At 50.7% G+C, this 24,178-nt stretch overlaps 1 protein-coding gene and 1 pseudogene across 3 annotated transcripts; one reads left to right on the forward strand and one right to left on the reverse strand.

Annotated features, from left to right (window-relative positions):
- Nucleotides 1-3,837: 3,837 nt before the first annotated feature.
- DECR2 (2,4-dienoyl-CoA reductase 2) lies at nt 3,838-23,603 on the reverse strand. 3 transcript variants are annotated; one of them, XM_033840098.2, is made up of 9 exons: nt 23,303-23,597; nt 17,705-17,773; nt 16,566-16,617; nt 15,845-15,980; nt 14,225-14,349; nt 14,063-14,156; nt 13,812-13,916; nt 13,081-13,298; nt 4,192-4,328 (listed from the first exon to the last, which is right to left on the reverse strand). In XM_033840098.2, exons 1-8 carry the CDS (start codon nt 23,380-23,382, stop codon nt 13,081-13,083), a joined length of 879 nt encoding a protein of 292 aa, XP_033695989.1. In that variant the 5' UTR covers nt 23,383-23,597; the 3' UTR covers nt 4,192-4,328. The 3 variants fall into 3 exon arrangements, with proteins under 3 accessions (XP_033695990.1, XP_033695989.1, XP_033695988.1); XM_033840097.2 differs by lacking the exon at nt 4,192-4,328 and adding an exon at nt 6,302-12,045 and having other exon boundaries at nt 23,303-23,596; XM_033840099.2 differs by lacking the exon at nt 13,081-13,298 and having other exon boundaries at nt 3,838-4,328; nt 23,303-23,603.
- LOC141276573 (small nuclear ribonucleoprotein Sm D2 pseudogene) lies at nt 15,028-15,792 on the forward strand (annotated as a pseudogene).
- Nucleotides 23,604-24,178: the final 575 nt, after the last annotated feature.

Here is a 24,178-nt window from a genome sequence, read left to right on the forward strand (position 1 = left end):
AACGAACACGATTCTAATGGGGCGGGGCAAGTGCAAGTGGCGCCCTCCGCAGTCGCCCGTCGCGCGGAAAAGCCCAGGCGTTGACCTGCGGCAGCAAGAGCAGCAGCCCCCGCCTGAGTGTGGAAGGGCCCTGAAAATGAGGTCCATCACTTGTGACCGAAGGAACGCGTGGCCAAACACTGATACCTTTTTTAAAATCTATGACAAGTGCTTTTTTTCCCGTAGGATATCCAGTGTTCATCACCAGTGTACGGTCAAGCCTCCCAAGCACTGCGGCTGTCTTTGACAACTGACATGTGTTTCTCTAGATGTCACTATCGTCAGTGGGGACACAGGGTGCCAGGCAGCAACATGGGCACCTTGAAGCAGGCATGAAAGCGGAGACATGCTGGATAGGAGCCGGTGAGCTGCCAGGCCTCAGGCGAGGTGCACTTAACATTACAGTCTTCATTTAGAGCCTGTAATGAGATGTATCGGGGAAAGCACCAGCACTAGGTATGTTCATAAGCATCTTTGGCAAGAACCAAAGGAAACTGAACCTGTTTCCAAGTGTACTGTGAGGAGCAGTGTGTTAATTAACTGATTCATCTCCCATGACAAAATCCCAGGGCACATGGCACCAGATTTTGTGAGGTTGGCATTAGGGAAAAGAAGGGCAAAGGAATACCGCCCCGCAACCCTAAAACTATATTCTCAATTTCTTATAAGAGCTGTATGCTTTCATGAGGAAGATACTGCATTCAAAGAAAATAAATTATCTCCAGTTTGGCAAGAATCTGAAATTGGACTGGTGCCTTTGACCAGATACAGTTTTCAGAGGTAGTTACAGTGATGTGTCAACCTTTCTAAATAAGGGTATTAATGTGGAGGAGGTAAAACCAAATGAGGCGAGGGCTGTGCCCCGAGGAAGCAGCACTCCTACTGCTACTGTGCCAATTCATGAAAAATCTGCATTCCTTGGCTGGCTGATGCACCCAAACAGAACCCCAGCATGGAAAGCATGCACCTACCTGCTTAGACCACTTCAAGAAACTCTGTTCCTGAAATATTAAAGGTAACAAGTTCCTGGGCACTTGGACTGGGCGTTTGGACCTCAAGCATCCCCTGTAGACATTTTTTTTAATATATGAATTTATTTATTTATTTATTTATTGTTGGCTGTGTTGGGTCTCCGTTGCTGCGCACGGGCTTTCTCTAGTTGCGGCAAGCGGAGGCTACTCTTCGTTACGGTGCGCGGGCTTCTTATTGCGGTGGCTTCTCGTTGCGGAGCACAGGCTCTAGGCATGTAGGCTTCAGTAGCTGTGGCTCGCTGGCTCTAGAGTGGAGGCTCAGTAGTTGTGGTGCATGGGCTTAGCTGCTCCATTGCATGTGGGATCTTCCCAGACCAGAGAGCAAACCTGTGTCCCCTGCATTGGCAGGTGGACTCTCAACCACTGCTCCACCAGGGAAGTCCTCCCTTTAGACATTTTTGATCTCTAACATTCAGGATGAAATGAATCAACTCAAGGGAAGCAGCCCCTGCTGCCATTTTAACCTGCTCCTCCATGCCCACCCCGTGCACATTTTAATTTAGCCATGTAACAGGTACCCAGAAGAGGAAGGGAGAGGGTGGGGTACAGCTCACATCTGTTGGCTTTTGAGTCTGAGTGAATGTCTGTGAAAACCTCCCTCTGTGAGTCTTTCTTTTTGAAAGGTACCTGGGTTAAACACTTATCTTTTGGAACTCTCAAGCAAATGGGTCTCCTTGATCCCTCTTCCCTGGTGACCTCTGACCTACGGAGAAAGATGGGAAAATGAAGACCAGCAAGGTGACTCAGCAGATTCTTAGCTGTGTAGCACAGCCCTGTTGGACCTGACAAGGGAGCAAAGGGAAAGTAGGTCAAGAAGCCTCAGTGGAAGAATGCACATGTCTCTCCTGGGATAGGGCCTCTCCACCACCTGGGTGAGATCTGGCCACTGACAGGAGGAAGGGGAAGGTGACAGGCAAGGATAAATTTGATCACAAATCTATCTTATTTAATGCACATTTTTAAAATGCGGAAATACACCAAAATTACAAAAGAGATTACATATGATTTCTCCCATTTTTGCTAGTCTGATGAACTTAAAACGGCAGCTCATCTTGTCTTATTTGAATTTAGCTGAATGCTAATGTGGTTGAGTGTTTCTTACTGTGTTTACTGACCACTAGGATCTGTGAATTGCCCAATTGTAGCACTTGCTTTTCTTTTGGGTTCTCTGACTTTTTCTTTAGGTAAAATCCCTCATATGTTTTTGATGTTGCAAGTATCTTCTCCCTGCCTGTGACCCCTTCATGAACTCTGCCTGTTAGGGAAGATTAGACATAAATCTTTCATTTTGGGTAGTCAAACCCATCATTTTTATCCTTGGTGGCTTTGCTAATCATAAGGAAGATGGACTTTTCTATAGCTGGTGCTAGCTGTCTGTACAGAAACCTTACAACTAGATCCCTATGTCATATCAGATACAAAAATAATTAGAGCCATCAAAGACATAAAAGTGGAAAGCAAGGGAATTCCCTGGCACTCCAGTGGTTAGGACTTCATGCTGCTGAGGGTGCAGGTTCGATTCCTGGTCAGGGAACTAAGATCCTGCAAGCCACAAGGTGTGGCCAGAAAAAAAAAAAAAAAGCAAAACTTTAAAACTTTAAGAAGACATTGAAAAATAGCTTTATGACCTTGGAGAAAGAAAGTTTCTCACACAAGAATAAAAATTACAAACCATTTTTAAAAAGACAATGACTTAAAGTTAAATACATTAAAATTTAAACTTCCCAAAAGTAAAGGGACACAAATCAAATAGAGGGTGGGAGGGCTGGGGGAGAGGGAAATTTGTTGAAGTGAAGGAACTGTTTCATATCTTGATTGTAATGGTGGTTCTATAACTGAATGTGTTTGTCAAAATTCACAGAACTGTACACGACAAAGAATGAATTTTACTGTATGTAAATTATGCCTTAGTAAAGATTAATTTAAAAAAATTATCTTTCTGTTTGATGAAAGACACATCATAGACTGGTGTCTTAGTCTGCTCATGCTGCTGTGACCAAATGCCATATACTGGTTCGTTAAAAAGCACATTTATTTTTCATAATTCTGCAGTCTGGGAAATGCAAGATCAAGATGCCAGTGTTAACCTAAAACAATTAAAAAGCCAGTTATTTTACCAGCAACATGGGTTTACTCAGAAGCCACAAAGAGTTGTAATTGGAGACATGCAACTATGTCCAGCAAAGGAAAGGAAATGCTTTTATAGGGGAGAAGGAGGAGTTGAGAGGAGCTGTCATAAACAAAGAGCCCATTGGAGGAAACTGGGAGTTCTAGGTGCAGTGGCTTTTCATTGGCTGAGTTGTGACAGTCTTTCATTGGCTGGACTGTTGCTGGTTAAAGAGAAATTGTTTCTTCCTCCTGCTGGGTAGTAAAGTAGTATCCCTTCCTGCTGGGACATGTTGGGATCTGTGCTGATGTTGAGTGGTATGCGCATGAAAGCTCCCCCGTCTGGCACCCTGGTTCCATTTTGGTGAGGTTTCCTTTCATTACTTTTCACACCAGCAAATTCCTTCCTGTTGAGAGCTCTCTTCCTAGCTTGTGGTGAGGGTCTCCTTCTAGGTGTGTCCTAGCATGGTGAAGACAGCCATCTCTCCCTCTTCCTCTTTTTATAAGGCAGCAATTCTATCATGGGAGGTCATCTACATGAACTCATCTAATGGTAATTATCTCCCAAAAGGCCCCATCTCCAAATACCATTGCTTTGGGGGCTAGGGCTTCAACACATGAATTTGGGGGGACACAATTCAGTCCATAGCAACCGGGAAGAGATATTTAAAACAGATGTAACTGACAATGGATTTATTTCCAGAATACACAAGAATTCCTCATAAAACAGTAAAAGAACAGCAAACTAGTAGAAAAATCAGCAGTGAATACAAATAAGCAGTTCCAGAGGAAGAAACTCAATTGGCCAATAAACATAAAAAAAGATGCTTAACCACACTGATAATCAAGGGAATGAGTAACGATAGCATTTGACATCAACCAGTAGAAATTTAGTCTGATGTCAACCAAGTGTGGGGATTCACAGAACTAATACAGCTGAAGCTCTGTGTCCCCTTAACCTGGCACTCCTGCTTCTCCACCTTCAGGTCCAAGAGGAGGAAGGAAAGGGGTGTTGAGGCAGCCCTGGTTTCCGTAGTCCCGTGAAGAGCTTGCTGGCTGGCTGAGGGGAAGTCTGTTGTGATGGAATACTGAGCAGTTTCAGCAAATGGATCACATCCTCACACAACCACATGGGCAGACTTCTAAAACAAGCTGTGTGAGAAAGCAAGTTACAGAACAGATACTGTGTAATACCATTTTTGCAAAGTTTCAATACATATATTGTTTTTGAACACCTTCATTTGTAGTAAAAATACCACAACGAAAGTGGGAATTATATTGAGGGGGACAGAGGAGGAGAGTGGTAAAAGGTAGCTGTACCTGTAACATTTATTTCCTCCCAAAACAGGCAGACTGGGAATAAACAGGACACAGTACCAACATCTGGTAAACCTGGCGGGTGAGTACATGTGCGTCTGGGCTTGTCCACATATTTTAAGGATTTCATAATTAAACACTTTTTAAATTCAGTAAGTAAATCCTGTACCCAAAGTCTCAAAGATATCCACCTCTATTTATAGCTTTTCCTTTCTCAAGTATGTCGTTAAGCTATTTGGAATTTTTTTTTTTTTGGCTGCGTTGGGTCTTCATTGCTGGCACGGGCTTTCTCTAGTTGCGGCGAGCGGGGGCTACTCTTCATTGTTGTGCGCGGGCTTCTCATTGCGGTGGCTTCTCTTGTTGTGGAGCATAGGCTCTAGGTGCACGGGCTTCAGTAGTTGTGGCACATGGGGTCAGTAGTTGTGGCTCGCAGGCTCTAGAGCGCAGGCTCAGAAGTTGTGGCGCACGTGGGCATAGTTGCTCTGCGGCATGTGGAATCTTCCTGGACCAGGGCTAGAACCCATGTCCCCTGCCCTGGCAAGCAGATTCTTAACCACTGCACTACCAGGGAAGTCCCTGGACTTTTAAAAAATGTGGTGTAAAATAGGGACCCACTTTTGTTTCTCTCACTTAATGAGCCGGTTTCCCAGAACCATCTGTTCTTCCACCACCTATTTGTGAGACCATCCCTATCAGCCATTTGAAGATTGAAAGTAAGTTGTGTCCAAGGTGGAGTGATGTTGGGAACCCAGACCAGAGAGTTGTGGAACAGTTCTCGGGGCGTCTAAAGAAGCCCACCTCCCATGGGGACAGGACAGATGCTTCTGTGACAGGTCCCTTCTCAGCGAGCACTACGGGCTGTGCTGGGCCGGACATCTGCATTTGGAGCAAGCCCTCCACCCAGAGCTCCAGAAGGAGCCAGCCCGCAGTCAAGGGGAAGCCTCTCAGCTGGCCAGTGGTGGACCTAGTGCCCCAGGGAGGCCATGGATATGCCCTGGAGATGGACAGTAGGAGGGGGCAGAGCTTTATTCTGGAGGACGAAGTGACCTGCCACAGGCCCGTGATGGGGCCAGAGCAAGGGAGGAGCAGGGCCACCAAACAGCCTGCCACTGGGCGCCCCAGGAAAGGGGTTCTGGACCTGGCTGAGGGCTCAGCACCTCTACCTCCTGTCCCACCTTCTCCTCCCACCCAGAAGAGGCTGGCCTCCCCCTCCCAGTCCTGAACTGCCATCCTGGCTGGGTCACCTGGGATGAAGGGGCAGGGAGAAATGAGGGGGTTTCCAAGGGGCGGGAGGAGGCGTTTTACAGGCGATGGGTATGTTCATCCTCTTAATTGTGGTGATGGTTTCACGGATGTAGAAATGTCAGAACTCACCAAACTGTAGATTTCACTCATGTGCGGTCTTCTGAATGTCAGTTATACCTCAATCAAGCTACAAACTGCTGGCCAAATATTTTCAATATAAAAATTTTAAAAACTACATATACAGGGCTTCCCTGGTGGCGCAGTGGTTAGGAATCCGCCTGCCAATGCAGGGGACACGGGTTTGAGCCCGGGTCCGGGAAGATCCCACATGCCGTGGAGCAACTAAGCCTGTGCGCCACAACTACTGAGCCTGTGCTCTAGAGTCCGCGAGCCACAACTACTGAAGCCCGTGCACCTAGAGTCCGTGTTCCGCAACAAGAGAAGCCACCGCAATGAGAAGCCCGCGCACCGCAACGAAGAGCAGCCCCCACTCGCCGCAACTAGAGAGAAGCCAGCGTGCAGCAACGAAGACCCAACGCAGCCAAAAATGAATAAATAAAATATTTTTAAAAAGAAAAAAAAAAAAAAAACTACATATACATTTTGTGTAGAGTAAGTAAACTGAGAACAGAGTCAATTTTAGGTCTAGATCACACGCACCCTCCCCGTGGCCTCCTGAAGCCAAGATCACAGTCCATACTCCTGTTTACTGATATTTATTCAGTGGGGAAGGATTTTTTTCTCACCTTCAAGTTTAGTAAAGTACATTTCTTAGAGTAAAAATAGACCATGAGTTTGTAAGGCACAATTTAATTCCTCCTGACTCAGCCGAGGTTTGGATGATTTTCTTATTTTAACATTTCACTCTGCAGTTGCTGGCACCTGGTCCCATCTTCCTGTGAGGACAGGCATCTCCAGTCCCCACAGCGCCCAAATCCCACACCTCCCACGCCTCCCCTGCAGCCAGAATCACAGCCCACGGCGGGGGGATGGGCGCCAAGCACCAGGCTGGGAGAGGTTTGTACGCAGATTCAGAACTTCCTTTCTTAGCCTCGGGTCACATTTTCCAGAGGTGAAGATATAATTCACACCATTCTCCTCCCATGGGGTAAAAATTGTCCAAATTACATGTGATGGTGGAAAAGTTAAACGTTAATTCTGCATATTCCTAACATTCCTTATTCCTTCTTCAGCAGACGCCTGTCAGGTGCTGTCTCATTGAGATGCTCTGATGTAGGGATGCGATGAGGTGCCCCCCAAATACTCCAAAATGTGAAAATAAAGTTATGCTCTGGGAGTTGAGTTAAGGAACTCCATACTAATAACATGTGTCACCTAGGAAATAATGCAAGATAATCAGTAAATAAATGACTGAAGAGTTATAGAAACCTCTGTCTGCTGACAGGGTAATGTAGGTCTAATCCCAGAGACCTGGACCAGGATGCAGCGGTAAACATGAAATCCAGCAATCCCATCTGAGGGGCTGTTCCCTTGAAGGGCCCGATTAGCACAATCAAGGAAAAGAGAAGTCCAAAGAAGGATCTGGTCCCCCACGGCCCCTAGGACAGAAGAGCCGAGTTGGGCAGAACTCTGGCCCAAGAGGTGAGCAGGGAGCCTCTGCCATCTCCCACTGGCCCTCGGGTTTTGCCAGAGAGGGGACCTGAGACTCATGCGATCTCACACACACACACACACGCACACACACATTCTCAGCACGCTGGTCTACACATTGGTTTCTAGTGAGTGTGTTTGATGTGAGTCAGGACCCACATGGGATGCCTGCTCACACGCGTTTTCTAGAAGCAGTGGGAGTTGCCAGGTTCATATAATGCAGTCAACCCTTGGCCATGGTTTATTGAGCAAGAGCCAGACCCTGACCCGAAGGGAGCACCTTTCCCAAGAACCGGGATGTGTGTCTGACAGAAGGAATGCCGTCTCTTTTCAGGGGGCTGGGCTACAGCTTGCACACAGGGCAGCTGGGACCTGGGCAGAGAGAGCAGAAGGGCAGCGAGGGGAGGGGCAGGTTAACAGGGCAGGTCAAGTGGGAGAAGGAAGAACCCCCGAACCCTGGGCCCCAGCTTTGTCCCCAAGCTCCAGTGCATCCCACCCCTGGAGCCTGTGAACTTCCCAGGATCTCCCCCCACATCCCCTCTTTGTATCTGTTGCAGCATCCAGCAGAGACCAGCCTAAGTGCCCAGAGGGAAATGCCCCAAGGGGCCCACGCCCAGTCCCCTCCCCGGCCTGGGAAGCCCTGACCCCGGAGAGCCCCTCTGCCCTGCTCAAGAGGACACGGCTGCCCGGCTGCAGCATGATCGGGCCTCGGGGCAGAGCCAGGGGTGAGCAGGACCCCGCCTGGACACACAGCCCAGGGTGGGGGCGTGACCACTGCAAGGCAGGCTCAGTCTGACCCACATGAGAAGGACAAAGCAATGTGAGGGTCAGAGGAGAGGGGAACATCTGCTGAGCCTCCAACTGGCAAGGTGCTTGGTGATTTACCATCTCTCCCTGCTTCACTCCGCGAGCCCACGTGCATGGCCGAGAGGAAGTTCCGGAGGGACAGTCGTGCTTGTGCCAGCCCCCAGCCAGGGCACCAGGCAAAGGGCTCAGTGTGCACCTGGTGGGTGGACCGCGTCCGGGCAAGGTCAGCCTCAGCCTCCCAAGTCTCCTCCTCCATCTGAGTGGCCCACCCCTGGCAGGTCCCACAGTGCGCGGGGCCACCAGAGACCTACGTGTGGAGGATGCCAACCAAGGGACCAAGAAACAAAAAAGCACGACCTCCAGCCCTTTCCAGGGTGACCGCAGACAAAGCACAGGCAAGCCAGTGAGTTTTACCAAGTTACCATGGCAACAGGAGTCGGCAGAGAAACTCCCCCAAACTCCCCCAAGTTAACAGTTTAGATAAGTGAATTTTAAAGTTCACTGCATCATGGCGACGCCTCGGGGACACCTTCTGTGGCTCACAACACACAGGGGTCATTCACATATTCATTCAAAAAACTGTACAGGGCTTCCCTGGTGGCGCAGTGGTTGAGAATCTGCCTGCCAATGCAGGGGACACGGGTTCGAGCCCTGGTCTGGGAAGATCCCACATGCCGCGGAGCAACTGGGCCCGTGAGCCACAACTACTGAGTCTGCGCGTCTGGAGCCTGTGCTCCGCAACAAGAGAGGCCACGATAGTGACAGGCCCGCGCACAGCGATGAAGAGGGGCCCCCCGCTCGCACAGAAATGAAGACACACAGCCAAAAAAATAAAATAAAAATAAAAATGTACAACGTGGAGCAGGGGCTGGAAGGCTGCACCCCGGTGGTGGGCAGCCCTATGCTGTAGCCATGATGTTTCCTGTTTATTTTTTTAATTAACTTATTTGTTTTGTTTTGTTTTTGTTTTGGCTGTGTTGGGTCTTCATTTCTGCACACGGGCTTTCTCTAGTTGCGGAGAGCAGGGGCTACTCTTCGTTGCGGTGCGCAGGCTTCTCATTGTTGTGGCTTCTCGTTGCAGAACACAGGCTCTAGGCACACAGGCTTCAGTAGTTGTAGCTCGCGGGCTCTAGAGCACAGGCTCAGTAGTTACGGCGCACGGGCTTAGTTGCTCCGCAGCATGTGGGATCTTCCCAGGCCAGGGCTCGAACCCATGTCCCTTGCATTGGCAGGCGGATTCTTAACCACCGTGCCACCAGAGAAGCCCGGCCGTGATGTTTTTATGTGTAGTTCTGAAAAGACGTGAGGCATCCTCATGCCATGGAAGGGGGACTCGGAGTGGGCGGGGTCTGTAAATCAGCTTCCACAGCTGAGGTTCACACATAAAAGATGATCCTTCCTTTCAGGGAACCTGGCATTTTCTAAGGGAATTGTAGAGATTGTTAATGTGGAAGGGGACAACCTAGTTCTCTGCCAACTGCCACCAAGTCCGAGTGCCACTGCTGGGGCCGGTGTTAACTCCCTCACCACGTGCACCTGGCCCTCCTTTGCCAGCTCGTCCCAGAGCCCACCTGGCAAGTGAAACGCGCCAGGTGTGCCCGTGACCCACAAGCCCCCAGCAGGTGTCCTGGACCTGCAGGATGACAGCCGGGGCTGGTGGACTAAGCCAAACAGCAAGGCAGATTCCTTACAGCCAAACTGACCACCACATGCAGACGATGAGCATGGGCACGGACCTCATGGTGTGTGCAACTGTGATGTTTAACTTTGTGTCAGCTTTACGGGGCTAATGTGTGCCCAGATAGCTGGTAGATCGGTATCTCTGGGTATTTCTCAGAGATTAGCATTTGATTCAGTAGATGGAAGACCTGACTTCATCAGTGTGAGCTGAGAAAGGGCAAGTTCCCTCGCTCTCTGCTTGAGCGGGGACATCCACCTTCCGGTGCCCTTGGCTGTCGGAGCCCCTGGTTCTTGGGCCTTCGGGCTCAGACTGAATCACGCCATCTGCTTTGCCGGGTCTCCAGCTTGCAGTTGGCAGATCATGGGACTTCTCAGCCCCCACAGTCACATGAGCCAGTCCCTATAATAAATCTCCTCCTGCAGATCTATATATATCCTACTGGCTCTGTTTCCTGGAGAATCCTGACTAACAGTAATAAAAGGCTCACTCCTTTCATTCTCTTCTGTCCTCCTGGAGCTACGCTGCTGTTGAGTCCCAGGCCTTTGAATGTGGCTGGCGGGACACCCTCCCCAGGGCCTTCTCTGTCTCCTCCAGGGACGGCAGGCCTCAGCTCTCTGGCACGTGGGGTCTATGGTTGCAGCTCCCCAGGAACTGCCTTCATGGTTCTTTCCTCCTCCCGTGGCATCACGAGCGCCCATCTGCCTGCCTCGCTGGTAGACTTGATGCCACCACACCCTGGTCTCTGTTTAAATGGCAAGCGGAGCTCCTTCTGCCCGGTGGCCTCCCTGCCATGCCCCTGCACCCATGAAGGCGGGAAGGAACTCAGGTGGGTGTGGATATCTGGGGCAGAGGGCTCAAGCTCAGGACTCTAGTGGCAGCACCAGGAGCTTGCAGGGCAGGCAGCGCCCCCCGCCCCACTCCAGGACCAGCTGTGGAGGACACCCCTCCCACCAGGGGAGCAGACAGCCTCCCCTCGCCTCAGGGTGGGCTCCCCCTGCCTCAGGACCAGGGCTTCACGTATTAGGTAAAAAGTGTTTTCTAAACTCTTCACAGGAAAAAGACAGGAAGTAGACACACCACTAAACGCCCAGATCACCAGTGATTCTGTTCAGGTGCCCTCCTTCTCCTTCTAAAAACATTTGTGAAGTCCAATGAATAGATATTTTCACAGGAAAATGATTATTTTTTAAGTAAATGCATTTTCTGGCAAAACTCTAGGACCCGTGCTTATGCAAATGGACGGTACAGATGGGGGCAGGGAGGAAGGGGGCACCCAAGCCGCATGTCCAGCCAGAGGGCAGACCAACAGCTTTGAGCACCTTGAAGTTTGTAACAAACAGCACAGAAAACAAGCCCAGGATCCAAGTGGCCGCCTTAGGTCCTGGCCTGGATGTGTGTCAAAGAGTGGTCATTGGGGAAGAATTGAGGGTCCAGAGATCCCCCACCCCCTGGGCCTGAGGGAGGGTGCTGGTGACAATGGGGACAGGCCACCTGGAGGACCTAGAAAGTGAGCCCCTAAATGACCAAGGACTAAGTCCTCTGGGGATGTCCCAGCAAAGGACAGACTCCAGGGCAGGTGGGGAGCAACCCTGCCCGTGTCACTGGAGGCCGGCAGAGGTCCCTTCTGCAGCCTACACCCCCGGGGACAGGACCCAGGACACAGGTCTTGTGGAGAGGCTTAAACACGCTTCTCCAGCCTCCCTAGTTTGGCATCTCTTTGCCAAGCAAAGGTCTCAAAGCGGGAGAGCAAGGAAGAGAAGATAGCCTGAAATGCCCCCTTCTCTCCACCCAGGCCATGGGAGCCACCTCAGGACACCCACTGGATGCAGGCAGGAGGGGAAAGGAGGCCAGCCTAGGCAGGGGCTGGGGTGGCGGGACAGCCCTGACCCTGGGTTGTGCAAGGGGGACACCCCTGCGTCCTGGCCTCCTCAACACTCTCGAAGCGCTGGAACCCAGACCTCCCCGGCGTGTGTGAGCAGGTCAGCAGGCCAGCCACACTGCCTAGTCCCTGCCCCCCATGCATGGGAGACAGGGCCATGAGGAGGGAATGTGGATGCAGCACGGTTCCTAGAGGAAAGGCCAGTCTCTGCTTCAGACACTCTTGTTGGAATTGTCAGGTTTGGCGCTCAGGCTGGGCAGGCGGGAGGCAGGTCGCAGGGATCCGAGAGCAGGTGTGGACCAGCTCCTCTGCAGCACACTGTCCCCTGCCTGTCAGAAATGCCAGCAGACACAAGGTCACTGGAGAGCACTGAGGGGCACCCACCTCCTGCACAGCCCTGGGGGTGTGAGTGGCCAGGCTGGGGCAAGCAGCAGGCCACCAGGCTGTGTGCGTCTCCTGGAGGTGGATACAGTGGCCCCCTCTGCCCCCTCCCAGCCCTCCATCAGTACTCCTCACCCCAGCGACCGGGGGGCCTGCCCAGCACCCACACTCTCCCGCCACCTGGTCGCCCGCATGCCCCGGGCACTGAGAACGTGTCTGCCGGCCACCAAACCACAGATGGCCAATCAGCAGTTCCTGTCCTACAAACAAGCCCACCTCTGAGACTGGGGTTCTCCACAGAAGCCCACGCCAACTGCAGCTTCATGGTGTGACTGAACGCTGTGAGCTCCTGGGTGTCCCTCCAGCACTCCCGCCCCCAGGACGGGACAGGAGCCAGCCAAAGTCCTAGAACGTTCCTGCCACCACCCTGCGACGGGGACCCAGGAGGCTTAGGGGCCAGGTCCCAACCAGGGCGGTTACATCTCCTCAGCCATCCTCAAAGGAAGCTGCTGCTCAGAGGACTAGGATGAGCAGGTCTCAAGGGCTGGCCATACCCCTGGGACTGGTGGGGGAGGAGGGGAAGCAGAGAGCAGTGGCACCTTCCCCCACCCCCATGGGCCCAGCAAGCCCTCAGGCCCCCAGAGAGGGTCACCCAGGGGAGCTCCCAAAGAGAGACAGGGTTCCCAGCCTCTTCAGGCAAGCCATACAGGTTCTGGTTTTCAGGGAGGCCCCGAGGTCTGCAGTGCAGCTCCGTGGGGCTGGCCCCTCCCAGCACCACCCATTTGCCCTGGAAGACTCGAGCCTTGCCCTATGTGTGGAGCAGGGGAACCCAACAGTGCCCGAGAATACATCTAGAAATACACGTAAGAGACTGAGGAGAAAGGCATCAGGCCCAGCACAGTGACCATCAGTCCACTAGGTGGGTATTTTGGGGAGGGGGCCAAGGACACAGGTGACCCCTGAAGGTGGGAGTGGCACATCACCTAGAGCTTAGCAGAGAAGGATGAGAAGTCCGCCAGCGACTGGATGTCGTTAGGGAATGTCAGCCAGGCCCCACCATCAACCACCAGCAGGGCCCCCGTCACATAGGATGCCAAAGGGCTGGCCAGGAAGAGGGCGCTGTGGGCGATCTCCGTCTTGTTCCCCAGCCTCTGCAGGGGGCTTGCCAGGACCTTTGCCCTCATGCTGGCCTGTGGGCCACCTGGGAAGCAGTGGGAGGCTCAGCCCCTGTAGGCCCCAGGACCCCGGGGCCCTCTACCCTCCCCTGCCCAGCTTTCCCTGAACCACACCCGGGAATGTTGGGGGCATCGTTAGCATCATCCTGGGGGAGCAGGAACAGGCCAGGTACAGTAACACCACTACAGAACCAGCACAGGGCCTTGCTCTGCTCACCCTGCCAAGGCTCTGGAGGCTTCAATGGGGCCCCACTTTGTGTCCGGCTCACACATCAAGGCCAGCAGCCCCTGGCCTCTAGCTCTAGGGGGCAGCTGCCCAAGTCCAGCTGACCCTTAGTCCATTGCAGGGCTGTGCAAACTGTCCCCAGCCTGGAGACGGACTCTTTGCCCACCCTGGGAAGCCATGAGGATTTGGCACTGATCCCAGGCCTGTCCCAGCCAGGTGGGAGGGGAGCCCTCGGAGGCACGGTGGAGGGGGCAGGGGTGCCTGTGCTTAGGGGAGCACCCGCTGGGGGGCCTGGGCTTCCCGGGAGCCTTACCCAGCCGCCGGAAGCCCTCTGTGCCGCTGATGGGGCCGGGGGCAAGGCTGTTGACGCGGATGTTCTGGGGGCCCCACTCCACAGCCAGGTGCCGTGTCATCGCATCTGCACGGGAGGCCGGCAGGCATGAGGGAGAAGCAGGGCTGCTCTGCCTTTAGGGAGGCCTGGGTGGGGGTGGGGGGACACTGCCGGCCTCCGGGGACAGGGATGGGGAGGAACCCACGTGGGCAGACCAGAGGGGGCGCCCGTACCCACGGCCGCCTTGGCAGAGCCTGCATGCACTTGGAGCACCTGCCCGCGGGTACCCAGGGTTGCAGTGATGTTCACGATCACCCCTCCATGGCGCTGCAACACACGAGAGGGGCAGTGAGCGGTGGCCAGAAGCGGGGAGGCCCTGGCCACGGGACACTCACATGGAAGAACTTCTCGTAGAGTACGCGAGACACGTTGAAGGTGCCCAAGGTGTCGATGTCCATCACGGTCTTGAAGGCGTTGGAGGACAAGGCACTGGCAGGGCACAGGAAGTTCCCGGCTGCACCTGCCAGTGGAAGGAGAGAGCGGATGGTGCTGGAGCCCCGGGCAGTTGAAGCATCTGGACCCTCGGGGTGGCCCAGGTTGGCCAGGGAAGGAAACCTGAGCATTTGGACAAGTTCCTGAATGACGGGCAGGATGGGTATTATGGTTTGGATTGTGTCCCTAAAAAAATGCGCTGAAGTCCCAACCCCTGGTGCCTGTGAACGTGACCTTATTTGAAAAGATGGTCTTTGCAGATGTCATCAAGGTAAGAGTAAATCATACTGAATTAGGGTGGCCTAAGCCCAAGGATTGGCATCCTTAAAAAGAAGAGGACACAGACGTGCACAGGGGATGGCAGTGTGTGGAAGGCAGAGGCTGGAGGGGTGCAGCCCAGAGCCAAGGCCCACCAGGCAGCAACCCCAGGAGCTGAGGGCAGGGCCTGGGACAGAAGCTCCGCCGAGCCTTGTTTTCAGACTTCTGGCCTCCAGACTGTGAGAGAATATATTTCTGTTGTTTTAAGCTGCCCAGCTTATGACTTTGTTAGTGGCAGGAAAATAAGACGCAGGATGTTTTTAAAGGAAATTTCAGCAAAAATGAAGCTGAATGTAAAATAGGGACTATAGTGAACCGTATGTATCAATATCGGTTCCCTGGTTGTAACAAATGCAAGGTGTTCATAGTATGTGGAGTTCTCTGTACTATCTGCTCAATTAGTCTGCGAATCTAAAACTATACTAAAACAATAACATGTAGTCCTTTTTCTTTAAGGGGGAATTTCAGGACACAAGAGTGGCCCTACTCTATGATTCAGCCTAGTTCACAGGGCATCCTCTTGAGCCACAGCTGCACTGACCCGGAAGGAGCTGAGCTGGGCTGAGACAGTGGCCTGGAGCCAGGACAGTTCTGGGGCCTCCAAACAGGGAGATCTGGTATTGCTGACCTGTCAGAAGCCCCCTGGCCAGAAGGCCGAAGCAATGTGGAGGAGACATTAGTGACTTGAGAGCACGGCCACCACCACTGCCACCATGTGCCTCCTCAACAAGCCCAAGGGTGAGATGACCCCAGAGGAGCTGCAGAAGCGGGAGGAGGAAGAGTTTAACATGGGTCCACTCCCCGTGCTCACACAGTCGGTCAAGAACAACACCCAAGTGCTCATCAATTGCCGCAACAAGAAGCTCCTGGGCCGTGTGAAGGCCTTTGATAGGCACCGCAACATGGTGCTGGAGAAAGTGAAGGAGGTGTGGACCGAGGTCCCCAAGAGTGGCAGGAGCAAGAAGAAGTCCAAGCCAGTCAACAAGCACCGCTACATCTCCAAGATGGTCCTGCGTGGGGACTCGGTCATTGTGGTCCTGTGGAACTCGCTCATGCATAGCCAGCAAGAAGGGGCCTCCTCCCCGCAATCAGAACTTGCCCCCTCGTTTTTCAAAGACCTGCCCTTTGCGCTGGAAATAATAAAGTACTGTGATTTTTCTAAAAAAAAAAAGGAAGCCCCCTGGCCTCGCTCAACAGTGACTCACAGTTAATGAGAATGTCGATCTTCCCGAACTCCTTCAGAGCCTGCTCCACGGCTGCCATGATGGCCAGGGGAGCTCGGACGTCCAGAGATAAAGGGAGGCACTTCTGGCCAGTGGCAGCAGCCAGCTTTCTGGCAGCCTAGAGGCCGGACAGGAAGAGAGAGGTGGGCAGCAGGCTGGTGGCCTCAGCCTGGAGGAACAGCCCTTCAGAATCTGATAAGGATGATGAGCCAGGTTCTGCCAGGAAGCCGGGCTCTGCTGCTGAAACCCACTCTGCAGAGACACAGCTGGCAAGTGGCCACTCCCTAGGGCCATGACCCCTGGTGGACGCTGCTAAGACAGCCCGCACCCTCTCCCCTTTCATCACCCTCCAGGCCCCTGGTCACTAGTCACAGGTCAACGGCAGCTCCAGCTGACGTCCAGTCCCTGCCCCGAGACCAGCCATGGCAGTGGAGAGACTCTCCACCCTCATGACCCTGGTGAGCCCAGATATCTGTCTTGGGGCCACAGTACCACCCAACATAAGGGTTCCTGCACAGGACCCAATAAGTAGATTCTTTAAAAAGACAAGGATGTCCCTGCGGGCCACTTCCATTGAAGCTCTGTATTTGGAACAGGGGCAGGTTTTGGTGTAATCATCCTCTGGACCTCAGGACCCTCCAGGCCCAGGCTCCCAGCCCCCAAAGCTACCCATGGACATGTGGGCACAGGAGAGACCCCTTACCATCGACACTCTGGGAAGACTTCTGCTGGCGATGACTGTGTGGCAGCCGTGCCTGCAAAGCCAGAGGGCAGGTGTGAGGGCAGCAAGGTGCAAGGGACACGCCCAGCCGGGCTCCTGCCTGGCGCTTGAAGCAAAGGTCCCCCTCCCCAAAGGGTCTCTCAGGCTTAAACACCAGCCTAGGGCTGAAGGCACAGCTAGCAGAGGACACAGGGGCCTCTGTGGGGCTGAGAGACTGTGGCAGGACCTCAGGCAGGCACCACTGGTTTCTGGGCTGGGCTCTCTGGCATGAGGTACGCCAGCCATGCGGGGATGTGGGCCTTGCCCCAAACACCATGTGAGCAGCTGTGAGTCTTGGACACAGGGCCCAGACTCTGCATGAGTCCTGCTGGGTCCACCTGGGTCTCCCCGGGAGGCTGGAGTGAAGGACAGAGAGCCCATTCCAGGGCCAGGGCACCTCCCCTGCCTTACCTCCCGACAAACCCAGCCTCAAACTCAGTAACAGTACCAGCTACCACCTGCTAAGCCAGTCCCACTGAATCCTCAGGACACCACAGCACAGCTGGCCACGCTCTGCTCAGAGAAGCAACAAAGCTTCCAGCTAGGAAAACAAATTCACCTGGAATGGATGAGTCCCAAAATCTCGTCCAGTGGGACATCTCTGAAAAGCAGGGTCCTGGAGGAAACCAGCTTCACCTCCCCTAACCCCAGCCTAACTCTAGGCCTCTCCTAGGTGGGGGTGACAAACTGTTGACCTGGGCCTGAGACCACAAACCTTGTGTCCCAGGAGACACTGTGCTCTGCATGGTGCCAGGGTCCAACTCGGCCCACACTGACCCTGGCTCAGCAAGACCCTGGGGGACACTGCAGTAGAATTACCTCAACCTTTGGATCCTCCCACTTTGTACAAATGGGGGTGCTGAGGCCAGAGCCCAACAGTCTAGACTAATCTCTAGGAGAGGCTGTAGTCTTGCCTCTCCCCGGACAGCACTTGACCCCTTTCAGATGCTCTCTGATGGCCCTGGGGCTAGAGGGGTTCCCACCACCCACCGGCATTTTGCCCAAGATCCCAGGGTCCAGTGGGGTCTATGCAAGGGGGTGGGGAGCAAGATGGGGCACAGAGCACACAGAGCAGTGCTTACCGCATGAAAATCTCAGCAATCCGGAACCCGATTCCAGAGCCGCCGCCTGTGATGAAGGCTACCTTGTCCCTGAGAGAAGAAAATAGAGGCTCTTTAAAGAGGCCCCCGTTAAATGGGGGCGGGGAGGAGGTGCTCCTGGAGGACACTGACCCTCTGCACTGGGCACTTCTGTCAAATTTGAGAAACGCTGCTTTTTAAAGCCTGCATTCCTCAGCTTTTTGAATCTTTGGGAAGAATGTCTCTATGCATAAAAGTCTCTATGCAGAAAGTTATCAATTAAATGAGAAATGTTTTCAAAACATACAAGCCTTCCTCCAGCCACCTGCTAAGTGGATAGAGTAGACGGTTCCTGGAGAAAGAGAAACACGCATGGCTTTCCTGACATAAGAGAAGCAGTTTTGGCCTAAGCCATTCTATGATCTAAGCCTGGTCACAGTCTTGTCCTCGAACAGGTCTCAAAAGAATACAGAAACTGGGACTTCCCTGGTGGTCCAGTGGTTAAGACTCCATGCTCCTGATGCAGGGACCTGATCCCTGGTCAGGGAACTAGATCCCACATGCCACAACTGAAGATCCCACATGCCATCCCACATGTCACAACTAAGACCCGGTGCTGCCAAATAAATAAAATTTTTTTTTAATAAAAATGGGTAGGGGTCACATATATATGCTGTCTACAAGAGACCCACTTCAGACTTAGGGACACATACAGACTGAAAGTGAGAGGATGGAAAAAGATATTCCATGTAAATGGAAATCAAAAGAAAGCTGGAGTAGCAATACTCATATCAGATAAAATAGACTTTAAAATAAAGAATGTTACAAGAGACAAGGAAGGACACTACATAACGATCAAGGGATCAATCCAGGAAGAAGAAATAACAATTATAAATAGATATACACCCAACATAGGAGCACCTCAATACATAAGCCAACTGCTAACAGCTATAAAAGAGGAAATCGACAGTAACACAATAATAGTGGGGGACTTTGGGCTTCCCTGGTGGCTCAGTGGTTAAGAATCTGCCTGCCAATGCAGGGGACACAGGTTCAAGCCCTGGCCCGGAAGATCCCACATACCGTGGAGCAACTAAGCCCATGCACCACAACTACTGATCCTGTGCTCTAGAGCCCGTGAGCCACAACTACTGAGCCCACGCACCACAACTACTGAAGCCTGTGCACCTAGAGCCTGTGCTCTGCAACAAGAGAAGCCACCACAATGAGAAGCCTGCACACCATAACGAAGAGTACCCCTGCTCACTGCAACTAGAGAAAGCCCGCATGCAGCAACGAAGACCCAACACAGTCAAAAATAAATAAATAAATTTAAAAATAATAATAATAATAGTGGGGGACTTTAACACCTCACTTACACCAATGGACAGATCATCCAGACAGAAAATTAATAACAAAACACAAACTTTAAATGACAAAATAGACCAGATAGATTTAATTGATATTTATAGGACATTCCATCCAAAAACAGCAGATTACACTTCCTTCTCAAGTGCACATGGAACGTTCTCCAGGATAGATCACATCTTGGGTCACAAATCAAGCCTCGGTAAATTTAAGAAAATTGAAATCATATCAAGCATCTTTTCCGACCGTAACGCTATGAGATTAGAAATCAATTACAGGGGAAAAAAACATAAAAAACACAAACACATGGAGGCTAAACAATACATTACTAAATAACCAAGAGATCACTGAAGAAATCAAAGAGGAAATAAAAAATACCTAGAGACAAATGACAATGAAAACACAATGATCCAAAACCTATGGGATGCAGCAAAAGCAGTTCTAAGAGGGAAGTTTATAGCAATACAAGCCTACCTCAAGAAACAAGAAAAATCTCAAATAAACAATCTAACCTTACACCTAAAGGAACTAAAGAAAGAAGAACAAACAAAACCCAAAGTTAGCAGAAGGAAATAAACCATAAAGATCAGAGCAGAAATAAATGAAATAGAAACAAAGAAAACAATAGCAAAGATCAATAAAACTAAAAGCTGGTTCTTTGAGAAGATAAATAAAATTGGTAAACCACTAGCCAGACTCATCAAGAAAAAGAGGGAGAGGACTCAAATCAATAAAATTAGAAATGAAAAAGGAGAAGTTACAACAGACACCGCAGAAATACAAAGCATCCTAAGAGACTACTACAAGCAACTATATGCCAATAAAATGGACAACCTGGAAGAAGTGGACAAATTCTTAGAAAGGTATAACCTTCCAAGACTGAACCAGGAAGAAATAGAAAATATGAACAGACCAATCACAAGTAATGAAATTGAAACTGTGATTAAAAATCTTCCAACGAACAAAAGTGCAGGACCAGATGGCCTCACAGGTAAATTCTATCAAACATTTAGAGAAGAGCTAACACCCATCCTTCTCAAACTCTTCCAAAAAATTGTGGAGGAAGGAACACTCCCAAACTCATTCTATGAGGCCACCAGCACCCTGATACCAAAACCAGATAAAGATACTACAAAAAAAGAAAATTACAGACCAGTATCACTGATGAATATAGATGCAAAAATCCCCAACAAAATACTAGCAAACTGAATCCAACAACATATTAAAAGGATCATACACCATGATCAAGTGGGATTTATACCAGGGACGCAAGGATTCTTCAATATATGCAAATCAATCAATGTGATACACCATATTAACAAATTGAAGAATGAAAACCATATGATCATCTCAATAGATGCAGAAAAAGCTTTTGACAAAATTCAACACCCATTTATGATAAAAACTCTCCAGAACGTGGGCATAGAGGGAACCTACCTCAACATAATAAAAGCCATGTATGAAAAAACCCACAGCAACATCATTCTCAATAGTGAAAACCTGAAAGCACTTCCTCTAAGATCAGGAAAAAAACAAGGATGTCCACTCTCGCCACTATTATTCAGCATAGTTTGGAAGTCCTAACCACTGCAATCAGAGAAGAAAAAGAAATAAAAGGAATACAAATTGGAAAAGAAGAAGTAAAACTGTCACTGCAGATGACATGATAATATACATAGAGAATCCTAAAGATGCCACCAGAAAACTACTAGAGCTAATCAATGAATTTGGTAAAGTTGCAGGATACAAAATTAATGCACAGAAATCTCTTGCATTCCTATACACTAACAACAAAAGATCAGAAAGCGAAATTAAGGAAACAATTCCATTTACCATTGCAACAAAAAGAATAAAATACCTAGGAATAAACCTACCTAAGGAGGTAAAAGACCTGTACTCAGAAAACTATAAGACACTGATGAAAGAAATCAAAGATGACACAAACAGATGGAGAGATATACCATGTTCTTGGATTGGAAGAATCAATATTGTGAAAATGACTACTACCCAAAGCAATCTACAGATTCAATGCAATCCCTATCAAATTACCAGTGTCATTTTTTACAGAACTAGAACAAAAAATCTTAAAATTTGTGTAGAGACACAAAAGACCCCGAATAGCCAAAGCAGACTTGAAGGAAAAAAACGGAGCTGGAGGAATCAGACTCCCTGACTTCAGACTATACTACAAAGCTACAGTAATCAAGACAATATGGTACTGGCACAAAAAGAGAAATACAGATCAGTGGAACAGGACAGAAAGCCCAGAGATAAACCCATGCACCTATGGTCAACTAATCTATGACAAAGGAGGCAAGAATATATAATGGAGAAAAGATAGTCTCTTCAATAAGTGGTGCTGGGAGCACTGGACAGCTACATGTAAAAGGAAATTAGAACACTCCCTAATACCATACACAAAAATAAACTCAAAGCAGATTAAAGACTTAAATGTAAGACCAGACACTATAAAACTCTTAGAGGAAAACATAGGAAGAACACTCTTTGCCGTAAATCACAGCAAGGTCTTTTTTTGACGCAACTCCTAGAGTAATGGAAATAAAAACAAAAATAAACAAATGGGACCTAATGAAACTTAAAAGCTTTTGCCCAGCAAAGGAAACTACAGACAAGACACAAAGACAACCCTCAGAATGGGAGAAAATATTTGCAAATGGAGCAACAAAGGATTAATCTCCAAAATATATAAACAGCTCATGCAGCTCAATATTTAAAAAAACAAACAACCCAATCAAATAATGGGCAGAAGACCTAAATAGACATTTCTCCTAAGAAGACATACAGATGGCCAAGAGGCACATGAAAAGCTGCTCAATATCACTAATTATTAGAGAAATGCAAATCAAAACTACAATGAGGTATCACCTCACACGGGTTAGAATGGGCATCATCAGAAAATCTGCAAACAACAAATGCTGGAGAGAGTGTGGAGAAAAGGGAACCCTCCTACACTGTTGGTGGGAATGTAAATTGATACAGCCACTATGGAGAACAGTATGGAGGTTCCTTAAAAAAACTAAAAATAGAATTACCCTAGGACCCAGCAATCCCACTACTGGGCATATATGCAGAGAAAACCATAATTCAAAAAGACACATGCACCCCAATGTTCATGGCAGCATTATTTACAATAGCCAGGTCATGGAAGCAACCTAAATGCCCATCGACAGACGAATGGATAAAGAAAATGTGGTACATACATACAATGGAATATTACTCAGCCATAAAAAGGAACGAAGTTGGGTCATTTGTAGAGACGTGGATGGACCTAGAGACTGCCATACAGAGTGAAGTAAGTCAGAAAGAGAAAAACAAATATCATATATTAACGCATATATGTGGAACCTAGAAAAATGGTACAGATGAACCGGTTTGCAGGGCAGAAATAGAGACACAGATGTAGAGAACAAACATATGGACACCAAGGGGGGAAAGTGGCGGGGAGGCGTGGTGGTGGGATGAATTGGGCGTTCGGGATTGACATATATACACTAATATGTATAAAATAAATAACTAATAAGAACCTGCTGTATAAAAAAATAAATAAAATAAAAGTTTTAAGAAATGGATAGGGGTCAAACTCTATCCAAGTTAAAAAAAAAAGAATACAGAAACTAACGATTGTCATCAGCAAGAGAAGTAACAATAGCAAAGATAATAAATCAGGTTTAAAGACTCCCAGTTGTTTCCATGGTAAAGATTAGCCTGAAGTGCGCAATCATCAGATCAACTGGAACCTCAGGGATGATGACCCTTGTGACTTCAATCAATTAAAGCTTGGTCTCTCAACCGCCCAAACCCTTCATGAATATGCATGCACCTTTAGCTTAAAACTTCCCCAAATTTGCTGTGCGGGGAGACTCCGCTTTGGGGAAAATCTCCAATGTTCTCCTTACTTGCTGCTGGCAATAATAAATCCTTCCCTCTCCTGACCTTTGGCTTGGTTGTGTCCTTTGACACTCACCCCCACCTCGGAACATTGCTAATGAACACCCACCATCACCCACAGGACAAACAGACCGTGCTCACAGCCATGCAAAGATCAGAACACCAGCAGTTGCATCTCTGGGGCACCTGGACCTCCGGACAGTCTGGCCATCAGGCATGGGGTCCTCACGCATCCCAGTAAAACCGCAGTCCCCGTGCAGCCCGTACCGCAGGCGCCCCCGCCCCCTGCCCGGCTCCCTGGGGCGCCCCCGACACGGCCCTCACCGAAGCAAGTCCGGACAGAAGAGGTGGCGGTACTCCGGGAGACAGTCGTCCTCGCTGACGTCAGGCGGTGGCTGGGCCATGGCGCTCGGTGCGGGCCTGGGAGGCTAGAACAGCAGGGGCCCGCCGGGAACAGGACTCCGACCTCGTCCTCCGGGGACAGGTGGCGCTGTGCCCGCGCCCTCCTCTCTGGCTGGCCTGGGACGAGGAGGCCCGGCCCACCCGGCGCTCGCCCCTCTCGGGACGCTCCGCCTCCGCGTGCTCTCGCTCCTCCCAGGAAGCCCCGCCTCCGCGTCCCCTCGCTCCTCCCAGGACGCTCCAACCACCCCGGCCCTCCCTCTTCCCAGGACTACCGGGTCCTTCCCGGCCCTCCCCCCGCTTCTCCCAGGACGTCCGGCCGCATGGCCGCGCGGCCTGCTGGGACTGGAAGTCACTCTGGGCGCCAAGGTGTGCGCAGGCGCAGTGCGGCGGGCAGGTTCTCGCGGCGGAGGCGCGGTGAACGCGGATGGGAGCTGTCCGCATTCCCGACTGCTTTTCACAAGGCTGGGCGTCAGTGCCGGGGTCGGAGCCGGCCGGACAAAGGGGACACTCGGTTCCTGGGCTAAGGTGGAGCTCGCGGGCCGGCCCAGGGCCCCTCGGCTTCCCTCACCGCCCTGGGCCCTGCTGTGCATTTAAAACACCTGGTCGGACTCGCTTAGCATTTAAAGTTCCTCGCCTCCTGGACGCTTCCCTTTCCTGTTGCAAAAGTGTGACGTAGAAGAGGGAAGGAGAGTAGAGCCCAGAAAAGCCATGGGAAACAAGGAAGGCCCTTCTCTCGAATGGCCAGTCCCAGGGTTGGCTCCCAACACGACCCTCTCGCGGCCAGTAAAGTCAGTACAC

Source organism: Tursiops truncatus, chromosome 15 (genome assembly GCF_011762595.2).
Source record: "Tursiops truncatus isolate mTurTru1 chromosome 15, mTurTru1.mat.Y, whole genome shotgun sequence".
NCBI lineage: Eukaryota > Metazoa > Chordata > Mammalia > Artiodactyla > Delphinidae > Tursiops > Tursiops truncatus.